The following is a 16480-nucleotide window of genomic DNA, read 5'->3' as shown; positions in this document are numbered from 1 at the left end:
GGGCGGCATATGCGGCACCTCTTGCATCTGACCGGGCTGGCTAACGGGGCGCGGGCGCGGCAAGCATGACGCGGACGCCCCCGACGTACACCGCTGCGTCGTGCAGTCTCCGATGTGTCGAGTCTCGGCGCCCCGTCACGGAACACGTGGGCTTGCGGCAGCTGGTGGAGACACACGGCATACAGGCAGAGCACGGGGTCTGTGCGGGCCCTTGCGTGACGCTGGGTGGCGTCCTCCTGCGGCTCATCCTGCATGCACCGGGGGCGCCTCCTACGGCCCGAGCGAGCGAGGCCGCCGCTTCCGCGCTTGAGCCGGGACCCTGCACGCGGCCCGCGTGGATCCATGCCTGCGGCTCGCCCGCGCCGATCCGGCGCCGATCGCGCATCACGCATGCAGAGAGGAGGCGAGGGGGCGGCGTGGAGAGCCCGTTAGGCGCATGGCCCGCTTCGACGGCTGGCCGCTCCTTCCAGGCGACGAGGGCGCCACCGTCGTGCAGCCACAGGTGAGCGTGCCACAGCTATATGTGTACACATTTGTTGGCTTGTGTGTTGCGGGGGTTACGCCATAAAAGAAAAAAGGGAAAGACTGTTTTTTCGCCCATATCCTGGTGCATGCCGTGCCCATTTGTTGTCACGGAGGCGTTGTCGGCTCTGTTGCTCGTGTAGAGACCGCGCTGTGAGCGCCACTTCTTCTGTTCCATGCGTTGATGGACAATTTTTGCTCCTGGGCGTAGGGCGACGGCTCATTGAACTTACTTCTCTGATCTCCCGCCTCTCTTTGAGGTCTGCTGATTCTTAGTTGTGTGTCGACGCGCGTGCGTGTGTGCACGCGTGTAGGAGGCGGAAACTTCCTGTGGCGCCCCGCTCTCTTCGGCTCACCACTCATTGATGACGCACCGTGTGCGTCGTTGCTCTATCTTTTCCCTCTTTCTGTGGCCATAGAGCCACCAAAGTATGCTGCGCCTCATCGGATCCCGCTACGGGAAGAGGCTATCTTTTTTATACCGTAATGTGCGAGCGGCCCCTCTGCCGGAGAAAGCGGAGCGCGGTGGCGAGGACGCGTTCCTGACACTTTCTAATGTACAGGCGGTGCTGGATGGCGTTAGCTGGTGGAAAGAAAACGCAGACTTGAACGCGGGTCTCTACAGTGCGGCACTGGCGCGGAGCATGTACGAGTACGTGGAGGATGAACTCCTTGGTGACGCCCCGGCGAGCTCATTTCGGCTGCTCGAGCGTGGCTACGAACGCTGCAAGCATAGTGACGTTTTAGGCACATGCACAGCGCTGGTGGCAACGCTGCAAGAGCCACAAGAGGAGATTCAGTCGAAGGATCACTATGAGGTGGTGCTGTTGGACGGACCGTCACTGCGAATGTCGGGGGCCTCCACCACTGGTGCGCCACTCACAGCTTCCGCTTCCGCAGTCGTCGTAGCCGCTGATGATGCGATGGGGGGTGCGGGGGTCACCAAGGAGCGTACCGCTGCTGAAGATGCTGTGGTGACGCAGGCAGCGACGACGTCAGACCTGCACCAAGCCTTCGTGCGATTTCAGCGCACAGACGGCGCGGAGAACTACTTGCTGGACGTCGTCTACGTTGGCGACTGCACAATGATGCTGATTCGCGGTGGCCGCGTGCGCTACGTGACAGAGGAGCAGGCGCACCAGCTGGACTACCCTTACCAGCTGGGTACTGGGAGCAACGACACACCGAAGGATGGGGTTCGTCTTCTTATACCGGTGGAGAAAGGCGACGTGGTTGTGCTCGGCACCGATGGCGTTTTTGATAATCTGTACCCAAGTCGGATTGCAGAGCTTATATGGCCGCATGTGGAGCGTGTGTTCCGTCAGCACGGATACCTGCACGAATGGGATGGTGAGGTGGTGAAGGCACCGACGCATGTCGCCACCTACGAGAAGAACCGCAACCCTCACACGCTTCTCGACGACATCATGGCGGCGATCGACATGGGCGCGAACGCTGTCATGGTCGATGCCACCGCGGTCGCGCATGACAAGCGCTGTGACTCCCCGTACGCCTCCAAGTGTATAGAGAGTGGTGCCCTCTACGAGGGCGGCAAGCCAGATGACATGACCCTGCTCATCTCCATTATCGGTGAGTGCAACGACGAGCAGTCCAGCGCGCATTTCTCCAGCAGCGAAGTGACATTTCCCGTCCCGTACCGCGACTGGCCTTGAGCGTCGAAAAAGGAAAAGTGCTGAGTTTCCCACCGCCATCCGCGAGACGACAGCCGCTCGCATCGAACATGAGGCGGGTATAGACAGGACATATGCTTTTCAGCGTGGATGCCGTCGGTGCTGAACTCGTCGGACCGCTGCTCCGCAACTCTTCGCGTACCCCCGTGACAAGGATGGCGGACGACATCCCCGCTCCCTCTTTCCTCTCTGCATGCAATAGCCGTCTTTTTGTGGTCGAAGAAGCGCACTGTTTCTCGCCAGGCGGTCGACACCACGACACCGTAGCCGCTTCTACACTGCTACCTCATCCTTTCACTTCGTTTGCCTCGCTCTTAATCGCGTCTTGTTCTCTTCCTATACGTGTCTCGTTCGCCTTTGCAGCGGACTCTTCTTCTCCGTATAATGCTCGAAGAAAATGCTGACGTCTTCGATAACCCGTTGCTGAATTTGTTTGTGTCTGTGCCTGAGTGCGTTTCTGTGCGCCATACGATATTCCGCCCTCTTTCGTCGACCCGACCCGCTTTTCTTTTTCATTTTCCCTTTGGTCGCTCCCTCTCTCTCTCTCTTGCGTTCTCCTCTCTATCCTTTCTTCCGCCCGAGGAAAAAAAACGCACCATGGCACGAAGAGACAGGAGTGTGTGTGGGTGTGCTTGTGCGTGTCTCTGAGCCCACAGGCTTGTTAGTATGAAGGGAGCAAGTGCGTGGTCAACTGAGGCGAGGGGCAGGAGAGGAGGGAGGAGCGGCTGTAGTGTGCCAACTTGTTGAAGGGGGTAGTGTGTAGTGATAGGGCCGCGGACTGGAACATTGCGGACGCCCCGTCTTCCTCCTGTTGCTTCCGCGTGTGCTCCTCACCTCCTCTCTTTTCGCCATTCCTCTCGCTCACCGCTCCCCCTTCTCTCATCTTGTGGTTGGGTGTCACATGGGGGAGCGCCGATGCCGCTATTGTGCCCCCCGCCCTCTTTTGCTTTCGCCTACCGCCACCTTTGTTTTTCGCTTTCCGATTTGTCTTCTCGACTGCCCTTTTATCCTTCGCCCTCATGACAGAGTGTGCGCCTCAGGGCGTGGCATCTCAGCATCTCCGTATCCCGACTTGTGTGCGCGGAACCTGAGCCACACCTCGAGATGGGGGGGAGGGGATGCACCGTGTGGTGAGTGGCGTAGCGTGGGCGGCTCTAAGGCAACCGGCGAAGTGAGTGAGCAGAGGTTAAGGCAATGGCCGTGCTCAGATCGCTGAGTAGGCATTGCTGTAGTATGTGTCTAGCGCTGCTTTGCCCCACGAGGCGGGCTGGGGGCCTGCGTGGATAGGCCAGGGTGGAGTGGAGTTGAAATGGTGTGCTGCACGGCAGAGAGAAATGGGCGCGCTGAAAGGAATTGGTCAGCAAAAAAAAGAAGCAAACTTTTTCTCTGGCATCTCTCTTTCTCTCCCTTTTTTTTGATTTGTGCCGTGCGTGCACGCCGGTGTGCCCGCTCCGGCTCTCTTGTGAGGTCACAATCACACAGCAAAGGGGATGTGCATGCCATCTTCGCTTTAATTTTTTTTGCCCCTCTTGCTGCTCATTCCTCTGCTCCTCGCCGTCTCGCCTCTGCCTTTGTGTGTGTGTGTGCGTGTGCGCGTTGTTTTTATCCTCCCCTCATTCTCGCTCTCCATCTCGTAGGCGTGGGTGGGCAGCGTCACGCTCCATCTGGGAAAGCGAACATCTGTCTGTCTGTCTGTCTCTCAGCTTAGAGACGGACTCCCTCCCCTCCCCGTCCCCGGCGTGCACGCCCGACGCGCATCGACACGTTCCGCTGTCGCTGTATCGCCACAATGCTGCCTCCCCTTTTTTTAAAAATTCCCTTACTTCTTTCTTCTCCACATCGGCTGGGGCCTGTGGAGGGGCTCGAACGAAGACGAGGGGCTGTTCACGAACACACAAAAATACCACCCCGAGAGCGGACGAGGCTGCCTCGAGGAGTGAGAGGGAGGGGGGCGAGAGGTGGGAGGGGGCTCTTAAACAAGCAGGGGCCTTGTGGCGTAGCCACAAGAAGAGAGGACTTCAAAGAAATATCAGCACAAAGGGTGGTGGTGAGAGAGTGCGGCCAGACGGGCCTCAGAGGAGAGCAGCAGAGCCCCCCCTTTCCCCTCTGCGGCTGATGAGAGGAAGCTTTGATGAATCAGTAAAGCCGCGCTCGCCTTTCGCCTTTCCCCCACTCTTCTTTGTTCATGTGTAATGTATCTTCAGGGGTTCTTAGCAGCTCATCTGAGCGCGGGCCCTTCCCTCACCCCCTGCCCTGCAAGCCCCGTCTGCCTGCGTGCGTGTGCTCTTCTCCCATGCACAGGCTGCGCTTCTGTTTCGTTGTGCCTAGGGGATGCCGTCGCCGACCGACTGGGGCGGCACTTCCCCGACAACTTGCGCAGGACCCTCTTACTTCGGCGAACTGGTCCTTAATAAAGGGGAGGTAACGGAGGCGAGAAGAAAAACACACTGGGGTAAGCGAATGGGGATACTCGTCCTTCTCCGCACGTGCAGTTCAGGGGCCAGCGGAGAACTTGGTGTGAGTGAATGGTGAGGGCGCGGGCCTTTTTGGCTCCTCCCGGCGTGCGTATCCACGGCTGCCTTGTAGGTCATGGCTGATGAGGCAACGCCTCCGTTCGCGCGAGCGTCTCTTCTGTGCTGGTGCTGCGCTCGCACCACCCGCCAATAGCCTTTTTATGCGTCACTCTCCACAGTTGATCGAAAACTTGTCCTTCGGATGCCCGACGTACCTGCCCCCTGACCCGCACCTGACTCCCTCCACACTCGGACACATACACTATAGGGCGCACACACGCCGCCTTCGCGCACTGCCCTTCGCTCTCATTGCGAAGGGGGAAGACATGAGCGGAGCTGGTCGCAAGCATCGTGCGAAGCACCTTACCCAACAGTACCTTGACGTCTCTGGGTGGGTAGGACCCAAAGAGGGCGAGACGCTCGCGATTTGCCTCGAGTCGCCGCATGGGCAGCACCTCCGCGTTCTTCTTCTAGCGCAACCGAACAGCGCGTCCACCAACTCTCTTTCCAGCACCCCGACCTCGCATGGCGAAAGCCTGAAGGCTGCACCCCGTGACGCGGGGGAACCGCAGGTGGATGCCTCAGCGTCTCTCGTGGGGGTCCAGCAAGTCGTGCATCTGCCCAGAAAGTTCCACAAAGTCATCTGGCTCAGCATCAAAGACATTGTCGTAATTGCAGATGGCGCCGTCAGCTTCAAACCGTCACCTGAGCAAGTGGAGAACTTCCTCAAAGATCCCAAGAACGAAGGGTGGCGTGAACGCGTGACGGCGGCGCAGCGGCGCGCTGAGGACGAGCGTGTTGCGTTGCAACGCATGCCGCAGTATGGCGCCACAGCACTGACAACAACATCAGTGCTTACCGCCCCGCAAGTCCGCTCAGAAGCGCGCACGGCCGTCGACGGTGCATCGGAGCAGTACCGGGAGGGAAGCGGGGACGAAGCAGATAACGTGTGCAATCCAAACTGGCGCAACATCAAACACCAGCAGCAGTTCTTCTACGGCGTTGACGACGACAGTGAGGACTAGGTTGCGGAGGGGGACGTGTAGACGGCGACTTCCTCCCCCAGCCTGTCGGGGGGTGTTTGCACCGCAGCCTCACGAAGGTGACAGCGTCACGCTCAGATGCTCGTGAACGTACGCCCTTTTTCGTTGGTTTCGGATGGCCCTGAAGTGGCCGAGAAGAGCAGTGTTTGGCGCTCCTTCTTCCTCCCCCCGCTGCGCCGATGGCGTACGCGTGTCGTCGGTGAAGGCGACCCACACTAACACGGCATGAAGCGTCTGATGCTAGCTGCCCCTGCTGAGCTTCCGCATAAGAAACTAACGGGAGTCCGAATCAGATCAACAAAGTGACAACGATAAGCGCAACGCCGATAACGGCCGTGCGCACGCGATGGCACATCGCTTAGAGGAACAGCGGTGGCGCTGGAGTACTCGAACGGGTGGCAGGGTAGCTTGACTCGGCAAAAGTTGCCGCCGCTGTGGCGTCGCACATGTGGTGTGTTCTACACATGCCTCTCCCTCAGTCTCTCCTTCCACCCTCCACGCAGAGTGCGCGTGGCGTACGCTCAGTCTTTTGGAAAAGACTGCCCTATGCCCGTTTCGTCGTTGCTGCGCCTCGCTGCACCTCTCTCTCCTTCCACTTCTTTTTTTTGCGGTTGTGTAGTGAAAGCTACCTGCCGAGCTCCTCTCCTGCAAAGGGTTCTTCTCTCACTCAAGCGCAAGCAGACCGTCAGTCGAGTCGATCCGCTTCCCATAGTTTTGGGTTCCCTGTGGCTGAGTCGACCGACACCGTTTGGCGGACCGCATGCCTTCGCAGCTCCGAGGGCAGCGCTGAAGTCGCCTTTCTGCCCCCCCCCCCCACGCGCATGGACACAGACAAATTCATACGGCTCGATTACGATTCAGTGGCTCTCACTCGCTTATATGAGCGGTGCAGTCGATGCAGCCGATGCAGCGAGGGGCTTCTACGGCTGCCGATGCTTCTAGAGGGCCGCCGTGCTACACGCGCGACTCGAGAGACGCGTTCACCGCCGTGGCCACCGCCACAGCTGCTCCCTTTTCCGCGAGAGAGCCTCCTGCCGGCCATCGCTTGCCGGCCTCCATGGTGGCGGTGGTTCAAGAGCAGTGGCTGCAGCTGTGCGACTACTTTCAGCGGGTGCAATGCGCCAACACATGCGATGAGAGGGCGAGCCTCGTGAAGGAGCTGGGCAGCGTGGAGCAGGCACTCTCGACCATATTGGACGCGCTGCGAGCGGATCGCATGATGTTGCAGCAGAAGCATCTTCTGCTGCATCGGCACGACTCCGCCCTTGGGAGATCCTTCCGCTTTGAAAGGGCACCGCCGTTGAACTCTGTCCCCGACTTCCGCCCCCGCCACACGCCGCCCCCGCCACCGTCATCGGCGTCCTGCGGTGGCACAGGGGCCCGTGGCACGGCGGAGGCGGTGACGACTGCCACAGACATCCGCACCTCGCCATCCGCCTCGCTGTCGTCGTCGTGCCTGCTGGATGGCTTTCATGGCGGCTGCTCGGGATTGCCGCCCTGCTACCATTTTCTCTTCGCGGATGGCCACAGTGTGTCGACACCGCCGCCCCCAGGAGCCGAGGCGCAGGCCGTGTCGAAGACGAGAGACGCTGCAGCAGCCTGCGAGGGCCCCCCGCCCATCGGCAACGTTTTTCTCCTCACTCTGTGCCAGTACGCCAAGCAGAACGAACCACCCGGCGTTCGCTCCATCCTTTTGGGCTTCCTGTCGCGTCTACTGCAGGACGCCGATGCGCCGATGGATCGCCTCTCACTTCTAGCTGGTGAACCAGCCGTGTCACTGCTGCAGCTCTGCCCGTCTGCGTTCATTGTCCCGCTGCTGGACATGGTTCGCAAGGTGAGCAGGGCCCTCGACCCCGCCAACGCCGCCACCCGTCCCTCTGTGACGACACTGGCGTCGCCTTCGCCATCCACTTCAGGGGTAACAGCGGCGCCCCAGTGGGCGAGCGATGATCCACATGACGGCACATTCCTGCAAGATGCCGGCCGCACACAGTTTGTCATCTTCCTCAGCACATTGGCAGAGAAGATGGAGCGGGTGCCCGCTCTGGCCAACTTTTTTGTCATCGAGGAAGGCTCACAAGAGCGCAACTTCTTCGTGCTGCTGGACGCGCTGCTGCTTTACCTCACGCACGACTGCAGCACCAAGGAGTGGACGCACCGGCGCGACACGTGTCGCTTTGCCTTAAGCGCCGTTGTCTCCCTGGCCAAGTGCTCAGATCCGTGGATTCAGGACCTCGTTGCCAAAGAGACACGCGTGGCGTCGCTCACCCTCCACGCTGCCCGCACGACCCTTTTGACGCTCTGTAAGATTCCTGGAAACGACGACGGCGCGACGCAGTTGCTGTACCTTCGTGATGTGCTGCGTTTCTGGGCAACGCTGCTGACAATGGCGCCATCCGTCGCCGATGCGCTGCGCTTGTTACCCCTCATCGAGAAAGAGTTTCTCCATCGGACCCTCCTGCCGCTCCTTCAGTCGTCGGACAGCCACGTGTACTCGGCGGCGTGTGTAGTGGTGTCCAACCTACTTGCAGGCCTGCAAGGCGCCGCGCCGCCGCTGAAGGTTTGCTTTGCCAAGGCGCTGCTCTCGACGACGATCCGCAAAGGGAGCGGGCGTATAGTGCCAAAGAAACAGTTTTATGAGGTTGTGGTGCAGGATGCCGCGGCGCTCACGGACGGCCGTGCCGAGACACTTGGGCAGCGGGAGGAGAAGGCGGCCGCGGCTTTGCATGAGCACCCGATGACATCATTTTTCACGTACTATATCCTTCCCCACCTTTCTAGCAACCCCTGCCTCTCTGAGGAGGACAAGGAGAGCAGCGCGGTACTGGGCTTCGTCACGACACGATGGTCGGCGACGAAAGCGACGCTGCTGCTAGTGCAGACCCTCGCCGAACATGTTCCGCATGTGTTTGTGCGCGAGGTGTTTTTGATGGATATCATGTCGTTATCGGACGTGCAGCTCAAGCAGGTGGCGCGCGTGTCCAGCACTGACGACTCCGGACGCTGCAACAGCACCGATTCATGGGACACCGCCGTCGCACCGCCGCACCTGAACATCCACGACTGCTTTCTGAGTCGTCTGCACTCGGCCGCTGCGGCGGGCCCCAAAGTAGGACTGCAGCCCGATCGCGTCGGGGAAGCTGTGCTATCGCGGCTGCTGCGAGTCGAGTCTAACATGCCCGTGACGGCGCTGAGGGCTCGGCAGCGCATGATGAGCGCCATGACACCGTTGCGCGGCTCCTCGTCTACAGGCGCCATGCTGACTGCTGAGAGCACAAGGGCGGCCGAGGCGCCGGCCGCGGAAACGGAGCCAGTGAATTGCTGGTTCCATGCAGGTGTACAGTCCTCCCCTCTCATCACGACTCTGTGCCTAATGGTGCAGCACCTCGACTCGTCCCCATACACTGTCAGCTCCCTTGTTGCCGACCTCATCGTGTCTCTGACCGTTCTGCCAGACCTGCGCGTGGTGTACACGCTGTTGGATTCGAAGCGAGGCCCGCTGGTGGCGGCCCTGCGTCGGTTGCGCGACCTCCTGCAACATCACTTGGAAAGGAAGGCCACGGAGCCTACCCCAACCAAAAAAGACAGGGGTAGCAGTGGAGCATCAGCGGGCACCAGCACTGGCGCCTCCACCCTTCCCTTCTCCATTCCGTTTTTGTACGACATGCTGGTGCAGCACTGGGACCTCCTGGACCCCGACGAGGATGCGGAGCTAAGCAGGACCCCAGCTACGCCAGACCGCTTCTCGCACGATTCAGGTGTGCATTCCCAAATCCTTCGTGGTGCCATTGAGGAGCATCGAAACGTGCTGTATGCCTGTCTCTACGCCGAGTACCTGCACGCATACCTGGACGCCGTGGTTGGTTACACAGCCCTATCGCAAAATCTGATGTACCTGAAGATGTCCGGCTGAGTTGATGCCGATGCGACCGTGGGACAATTGCAGAGGGGAGGTGGAGGAAGGTGGCGTGTGTGTGTGTATGTGGGCCGCTATACCGACCCCCCTTCGCATTGTCCTCATTGCCTGAGAGGCGTCCTCTTCCTCCGACGTGTGCATGCGCGCGTCTGCCTGGCTCCCCTCACCCATGCACACCCGTGTGCTGCGACGCCTTCACGCGTCTCGTTCTTTCTTGGGTTCTCCCCTGCTGTACGGTCCTCTCCGAGATGCGTGTCTCCGCTCTAGCGGCCCCGAGTCCTCTCGCCGTCCTCCCTCGCCTCCGCTCACCTCCTATCGTGTGCGCAGTCTTGGCGGATGGCAAACCACATCGTCGCTCCTCTCAGCCCCCTCTCCGCTAAAGGCGCCTATGCCCCTCTCCCCTCGCACCGAAGCCTCCAACACGAGCCATGCGCTACTACTGGTACGCACCTTATCACCACGAGCACGGGAGCGGGGGCTGGCGGAGGGTTGCTCGCGGACCTGTCACCACGCAAGGGGATGCAGAGGCGTGGCGCCCTTCGTCTTGCCGCATCACCATATTGCCCAAGTGGCCTGATCGCTTTACGTCTCCCTCTTTTTGCCTTCGCTCTCTTCCTTTTCCTCAATGCCTCACTGAAACGGGCGCACGCCGTGCATGGACAACTCCTCCCTCTCTCACGCGGCCATCTCCTGGGACTTCACAGTGCACGGCTGCACCTGCGTGGGATCGTGCTGTCCATGCGGTTCTATCGTCTCGAACACATCGCACTTGAACCGCGTCGTATGCGCTTCGTCTCTGCCAGTACCTCGACTATCCTCCAAGTCCCGCCTCCCTAAACTGCCCAGCGCCGTTGCCCTCGGCCACACCGGCCGTGAAATGCGGAGGCTGAGTGGAATGGCGCTGGCCTGCGAAGCGAATTTTGACGAATGCCTCAGGCCGAAACGCCCCGCTATTATTTGGCCGGTATGCGGTGACGCGAGCGGCGGCATCTGTTTTGATGTCGAAGCTCTCGAGCGCCGTCCGCCGTCAGGAGAGGTGCGCCGCTATCTCGCCCAACGAGCTCTCGCTCATGCTAATCCCGCCCCTTCCACGCTGCACGTCGCGTCAAGTGAACGCGCGCCAGTGGCGTGGGGTGAGAGACGCGGCGAGTCACCGACAGCGTTAAGGGAGGAGGAGGTGGCTGTGGGGAGGAAGACGATGAAGGTTGTTGCGAAGAGGCACCTCTCGAAGCGGTGCGGCGCGCGTGGGCAGCATTAAACGTGTGTGGCCGCCTGCTCACCGTCGCCGCTGCACGCGGATTATCTGAAGGACTGGCTCTTGCCCAGCCGTGCTGGAGAGCACCGCGGCCGGTGCCGCCAAGAAAGCGTCGTCAGCTGCCTTATCACCATAGCATGGGGATGCCAAGCGTCGGGCGTGAGCGGCATGCGCGTCTACCGGCTCTGCCGCGTTACAAGGCTCCTCGGTGTGCACTAGATGGACTTCTTCTCTTGTTGCCACAGAGTGAACAAGAATGATGTGCTCATGACGACCTCGCCAGCTGGGGGGGGACCGACGCCTGCGCCCAGGTGGGCTTTGGCGGTGGTGGAGGGGACGACTGCGTCGGCTGCATGACCCATTGAAGGGGCGTTATTGCGCTGCATTACGATGTGTTAGGCACCTCGTTGTTATCCCTCCACGTGCGCAGCGGCACGCCTTGCTTTTCCTTTTCTTCCCTCTGCAGAGCTGCAGACAGCGCGCACGTGCACAGCCGCCTTTTACCGCACTTTCGGATGCCACCGGGCGCACCTCTGCTGGCCGACTTGGAGTTGGAGACGGTGGTGCGACGCTCTGACGACCCCCTCTGTCTTCCTGCTTTCTTTTACCACCACATGCAGAGCATTGCCGGCGAGTTGCTTCCTTTGCGTGCCGGTGAGCTGTCGGCTGAAGGTGTTGGAGTCTGTGTGTGTGTGTGTGGTGGTGGTGGTGGGAATGTCTCTGCGAGGGCACCGGCGGATGCGCTTCCCGCCTTCACTGACGCAACTGGCTCGCCGCCGGTGCTGACAGTCGCGGCGCTTTAGCCGATACGTGGTAGCTTGGGTCCTACCTTTCCGTGAAGGACTGGACCGTCTTGTGCGAGACAGATGGCCCGGCGGCTTGGCGGCCGCTTGCTGAGTCGGTGCGTCAAAGCAGAACCAAACAGGACGTTTGCGAGCGTCGCCCTCTTCCTGGACGATCCCTTAGCACGGCTCGATGCAGGCGCGGCCGTGGCAGTTGGGGCAGAGGTCGAGCGCTACCCCGGCTGCGTGGTCGAATAGTTGGCGAGCGCGCACACCTGCTGGAGGAAAGGAGGTCGTACGCCTGCCAACCGGGAGAGCGGAAGGCAAGGCGGCGTGGATGAGTGATGCATTGGTGCTGCTGTGCAGCGAAGGGAGAGGTGCTTCGTCCCCGTCTGCCTTCTCCTCGGTTTTGCAGAGAGTGCTCTTTCTCGTGGATCTGTTTTGTGCCCCATCGAGTTCATGAGGGGGCGCTTCCCCCTTCCTCCGTCTGTGCTGCGAGTGTGCCCATCATCTGCGTTGCCATATCAATCTTGCTTTCTCATGCTGCCCTCCATTGCTTACACACAAGAAGGCCCCGTAGGACAGACGCACGCGCCGAAGCAGTACTCGATAAAACGCATCATCACGTGCTGCGTGCGTCGCTGGTGGCTCTCCGTCCTAAACTTGAAGAGGAAACCGGTGAAACGAGAAGCGTGGGTGATGATGGGATTGCTGTTGTTGGCGCACCCTCCCATCACCTTTCCCATCACACAAGACGAGGCGTACGCAGGGTAAACACCCAGACACACTTGCGTGGTGTGAGGCTCTGCCAATACAGTTGCTTTGCCTGATGAATCTTCGTTATCTCTCTCTCTCTGCGTATGCGTGTGTCTGCTCTGTAGGCAACTCACACCTCACTGGCGGACGGCTTCATTTCTTCCATCTTTGCCCCCCCTCTTCCTCTTCCCTAACCTCACGCTCATCCCTTGTGCTTTCGCTTGCGTACACTCCGAACTCACGAATATGCGGGGGCACCATACATACGCGCCTTGTTACCCACGTACCTGTGTGGGTGCCACATTGTTTCTATCGCGCTCGCAAAGAAATTGGAGTGAACAGGTGTCACCCTCTCCCACCACTTTTTCTACAGTACACCACGCGCACTCTATAGCAACACTGCGTGCGACGTAATAAACGGTTTATTTATTACCATCGGCCCTCTTTCTTTTTTTAGTGAGGGGGGCCGTTGAGGTCGGTCAATTACTCTTTCTGCCCACCGCTCTCTATCATCTCTGCTGCGTGGCCACCGATCTCTTCCAAAGGAGTCTGCGTGTCTGTGTACCGTTGCAGCTCTCTCCCTTTCTCCCTTCCTCCCTACTTCTTTCTCCCTCTCGCTTGCAGTAAGGGGGTCTTTCGGATCTGTCGCCAGTCGCGCGAAGACGCGGAGCTCTCATCCATACACGGCTTCGCTTTTCTCCGCTGTCGCCAACCTCCCTCTTGAGACCGAACGCTCTTGTGAGCCCCGTTACCTGTTCTCCATACCGTTGCCGAATCGTGCACGCATTCTTACTCGTGCGGGGACACCTACGTACGCTGTGCGCGCACTCGCTCAGCGCCCCCCTTTTTTCGCTACGCTTTCAAACATATCTGTTTTTGAACCGCGCATCCTTTTCGCTCGCCTGACATTAAGAAGCCGACCCAGCGCTGTAACGCTTCTCTCTGTGCCGCTGCTGCTGCTGCGGGTGTACACCAGGCGGGGGTGGGCCTGTGCGATAGGTCGGGGCTGTAGGGCAGACTGAGTCGTGTGTTGCTCGTGGGAGAGAGTTGGGTATATTACGCACAAGCAAATTTTATGTCCTTTTTTCTTGTCACTCGTTGACCGTTAGCTGAAGTGCTGCGCCCTTTCATCAGGGCCTTTTGGTGCTGTGTTGCTCTCTCTCGCCTGAGAGAATCCCACCTCTCTCTTATCCCCCTCCCTCTCGCCCCCACCATACACACGAGAGAAGAAACGCATTTACAAGCATGTCCGTTCGTGCGGTGGGCTGGCTTCAATCGAAGCTCGGCCTCGACATTGGCGGTCGCGGCTCCGGCGACGGTGACAGCGGTACTCTTGGCGGAGGCGAGCTGGCGGGCTTCTCCACGACAGAGAATCGCAGCTATAGCACAGACCCGATCGCGGCCGTGGCGGGTGACTCAGACCCTAGCCTGGGCGGCGGTGGCCAAGGTGGCGGAGGCGCCGGCACGTTTTCGGGCCTGGCCAGTGGCTTGGAGTCGAAGCTCGGGCAAGTGTGGAAGCAGGCAAGCGATAAGGCGACGCACTACTGGAACACTAGCATGCGCGGCCGAACGAACAACGATCCCTTCGGCTTCGGACCGGCGGGGTCGCAAGGCGGTATGAAAGGCAATGCGATGACAGACGACCGCCCCGAACTAGACGAAAACGGCCTTCCAGTGACACGAAACTGGTATTACTACGACACGCAGCTGGGCCGCTGGACTGTGTCGCGAGATGCCCCGGAGAGCGTGCAGCGGGAATACTACGAGAAGCTCGAGGAGGCGAACCGGGAGAGGATGGGCGAGAAGAAGGCGGGACCGCCGCCACCGGCCGCCGCTACTCGAGGGCCGCCACCACTTCTCGGGGCGCCCGGGCGTGGTCACGGTGGCGGCGGCCCACAATACGCTGTTCCGGACTACTTTGGTACCGTGAACGCTACCCCAGCGGCGCCGCGACAGGAGGCACAGGCGTACGGCGTCTACGGTGACGTCGCACCGCAGTATACCCCATCGGCCGCTCCCGTGGGGCTGCCTCCGCCGACAACGATGAGCACCCACCCCGGAGCCTCCTATCTCTCTAACCAGCCAACCTCTGGAGCTACTGCCTCGGCGACCATGCCGGCTACCCTGCCCGGGCACTCCCTATTGGCCCACGCGCAGGCGACCTCTACGCTACCGCCGCCTGCCCAGGCATACCTGCCCGCGGTACCAGCCACATCTGCGCCAGCGTTCCCCAACGGCGGTAGTGCTTATGCTGCCGCCTCCGCGCCACACACAGGTAACCTACACGCGCCGTCGTTCTCGCCGCCGTCGCACATGGCCGCGTTGGAGCCGACACAGATAGCGAAGACGGGCTCCCCTCCACCGCCACCCATCAGAGCTTTGCCGGCCTTATCGAATCCGCCCTCGAAGCCGCATCTCTGTGCTCTTCCTGCACACAACGACATGCTCGCATCTCCACCAGCTCGTGTGTCGCCACAACAATATGTGCCACCGCCGCGTGCGTCGCAGGCGCCGAGCCAATACCCCTCTATTTCGGGCAACAACGGCGTAGATGTGCCCTCTTCGTCCTCTGCGCACGCGAGTGCACCGGCAGCTGCATCGTACCCAACTGCTGCTCCAGACACATACCTCTGCGGCCGCGGCAGTGCCAGCGATACTGCCAGCGTTCATGATTCCACCGCGGCTGCTGCGAGCGCCAGAGCCCCGGCTGCTGCCCAGGCGTCATTCGGTGTGAACACAGCAGCGCAATGGCAGCAGCCGCAGGCACCGTCGAGCAATCCATACGCTTTCCCGGCACCAGTGACAGCGACAGCCCAGCCATTTGCAGCTGCTCCCGTCGCACCGGTGCAACCTTCACCTCCCAAGGCGGAGGCGACGGGCTACGGCGCTTATCCTTCTGCTGCCGCACCGGAGACCTTTTCAGCCACCGGTACTGCCGCAACGCGACCAAGCGCGGCCGGCTTGCCACCGCCGCCGTCCTTCAAGCGCTTCGCTCCGTCGTGACGGCGCGCCACGGCTTCGGGGAGGAAGCACCGTGAGGGCGGGCGCCGCATCCGCAGTGGAGAGACGACCGAGCAAGGGGAAAGAATAAAACGCTCTAACGATTGCACAAGGCGCAGATGCGCTCTCACGCGAAAGTGCCTCGAACCCGTTCCTCACGCGCTTCACGTTTTGGCACTCGCTGACAGGTAGGCGTGCCTTAGATGGGTAGTCTGCTTGTGCTGCTGCTCGGCTCGCTTCCGCCTCGCGCACACTCTTTCTCCTCACATTCAAGCATCAGCACAGGCATCTACATACCCATACACACGCGCAGCCCGGCCTCGTCTCTCTCTCTCCCCGGCTGTTCTTCTGTCTTCCCCTCTCCGCGTTTCGGTTTATGTGTGTTTGCGGTTGTGTTTAGTTTTTCCCTTCACTTTTTGCTTAAAAAACTGCGTCGACCGTCACTTCCGCCTTTTTGTCGTTATGCGGATCACCTCCGTTTGTGGCATCATCAAGGAGACCCGGTACTCTACCCACTCCGCTAAGTGTGTGTTCTGGGGGGGGTGAGGAGGGGGAGGCCAGCAGCCTGCAGCTTCTCCTCGGGTGCGCCCCAGCCAACTCGTTGGCGTCAGTGGAGAGGTGTGGGCTGCAGCTTCCTCGATGCGTCTCCTGATCGTGGTCACGACTGAGCAAGCTCACGACGAATCGCATTGATGATGTAGCAGTGCGGCACATCGCTTGACTGCTTCTGTTTCTGTGCTGCGCGTGACTCTGCAGCTTTGCCTGCGCGGCTAAGGATGCTGGCAAAAGGGTGCTGGAGGGCTCCAAAAAAAAATGTGTGCTGCCAGCCCGACTTGCAGATCTTCTCACAGCGCTGCAGAGGCAGGTAAGCTGCCGCTTTATGCGTATACACTGGTAGGCTCACCCATTGGTTGTGGGGGTGGGGGGATGAGCGATGATGAGCGATCTCAGGGCAACCCGACAAAAGTAGCACCCTGTCGTTTTTCTCCGTCATCTCCTGCG

At 60.4% G+C, this 16480-nt stretch overlaps 4 protein-coding genes across 4 annotated transcripts; all 4 read left to right on the top strand.

The window, feature by feature from the left end:
• Positions 1 to 953: 953 nt before the first annotated feature.
• On the top strand, positions 954 to 2195 carry LSCM1_03466 (uncharacterized protein; the record flags this gene model as incomplete). Its single annotated transcript, XM_067321008.1, has 1 exon — positions 954 to 2195. The coding sequence occupies one exon, from the start codon at positions 954 to 956 to the stop codon at positions 2193 to 2195; it is 1242 nt and encodes a 413-aa protein (XP_067177618.1).
• Positions 2196 to 5052: 2857 nt separating this feature from the next.
• LSCM1_03465 (uncharacterized protein) lies at positions 5053 to 5751 on the top strand (the record flags this gene model as incomplete). Its single annotated transcript, XM_067321007.1, has 1 exon — positions 5053 to 5751. The coding sequence occupies one exon, from the start codon at positions 5053 to 5055 to the stop codon at positions 5749 to 5751; it is 699 nt and encodes a 232-aa protein (XP_067177617.1).
• A 922-nt stretch (positions 5752 to 6673) lies between these two features.
• On the top strand, positions 6674 to 9682 carry LSCM1_03464 (uncharacterized protein; the record flags this gene model as incomplete). Its single annotated transcript, XM_067321006.1, has 1 exon — positions 6674 to 9682. One exon carries the CDS (start codon positions 6674 to 6676, stop codon positions 9680 to 9682), a length of 3009 nt encoding a protein of 1002 aa, XP_067177616.1.
• A 4041-nt stretch (positions 9683 to 13723) lies between these two features.
• Positions 13724 to 15481, top strand: LSCM1_03463 (uncharacterized protein; the record flags this gene model as incomplete). The annotated part of the gene is made up of 1 exon (XM_067321005.1): positions 13724 to 15481. One exon carries the CDS (start codon positions 13724 to 13726, stop codon positions 15479 to 15481), a length of 1758 nt encoding a protein of 585 aa, XP_067177615.1.
• Positions 15482 to 16480: the final 999 nt, after the last annotated feature.

The sequence above is a fragment of the Leishmania martiniquensis genome, chromosome 27 (genome assembly GCF_017916325.1).
Source record: "Leishmania martiniquensis isolate LSCM1 chromosome 27, whole genome shotgun sequence".
NCBI lineage: Eukaryota > Euglenozoa > Kinetoplastea > Trypanosomatida > Trypanosomatidae > Leishmania > Leishmania martiniquensis.
This window is presented reverse-complemented; position numbering and strand designations above follow the sequence as displayed.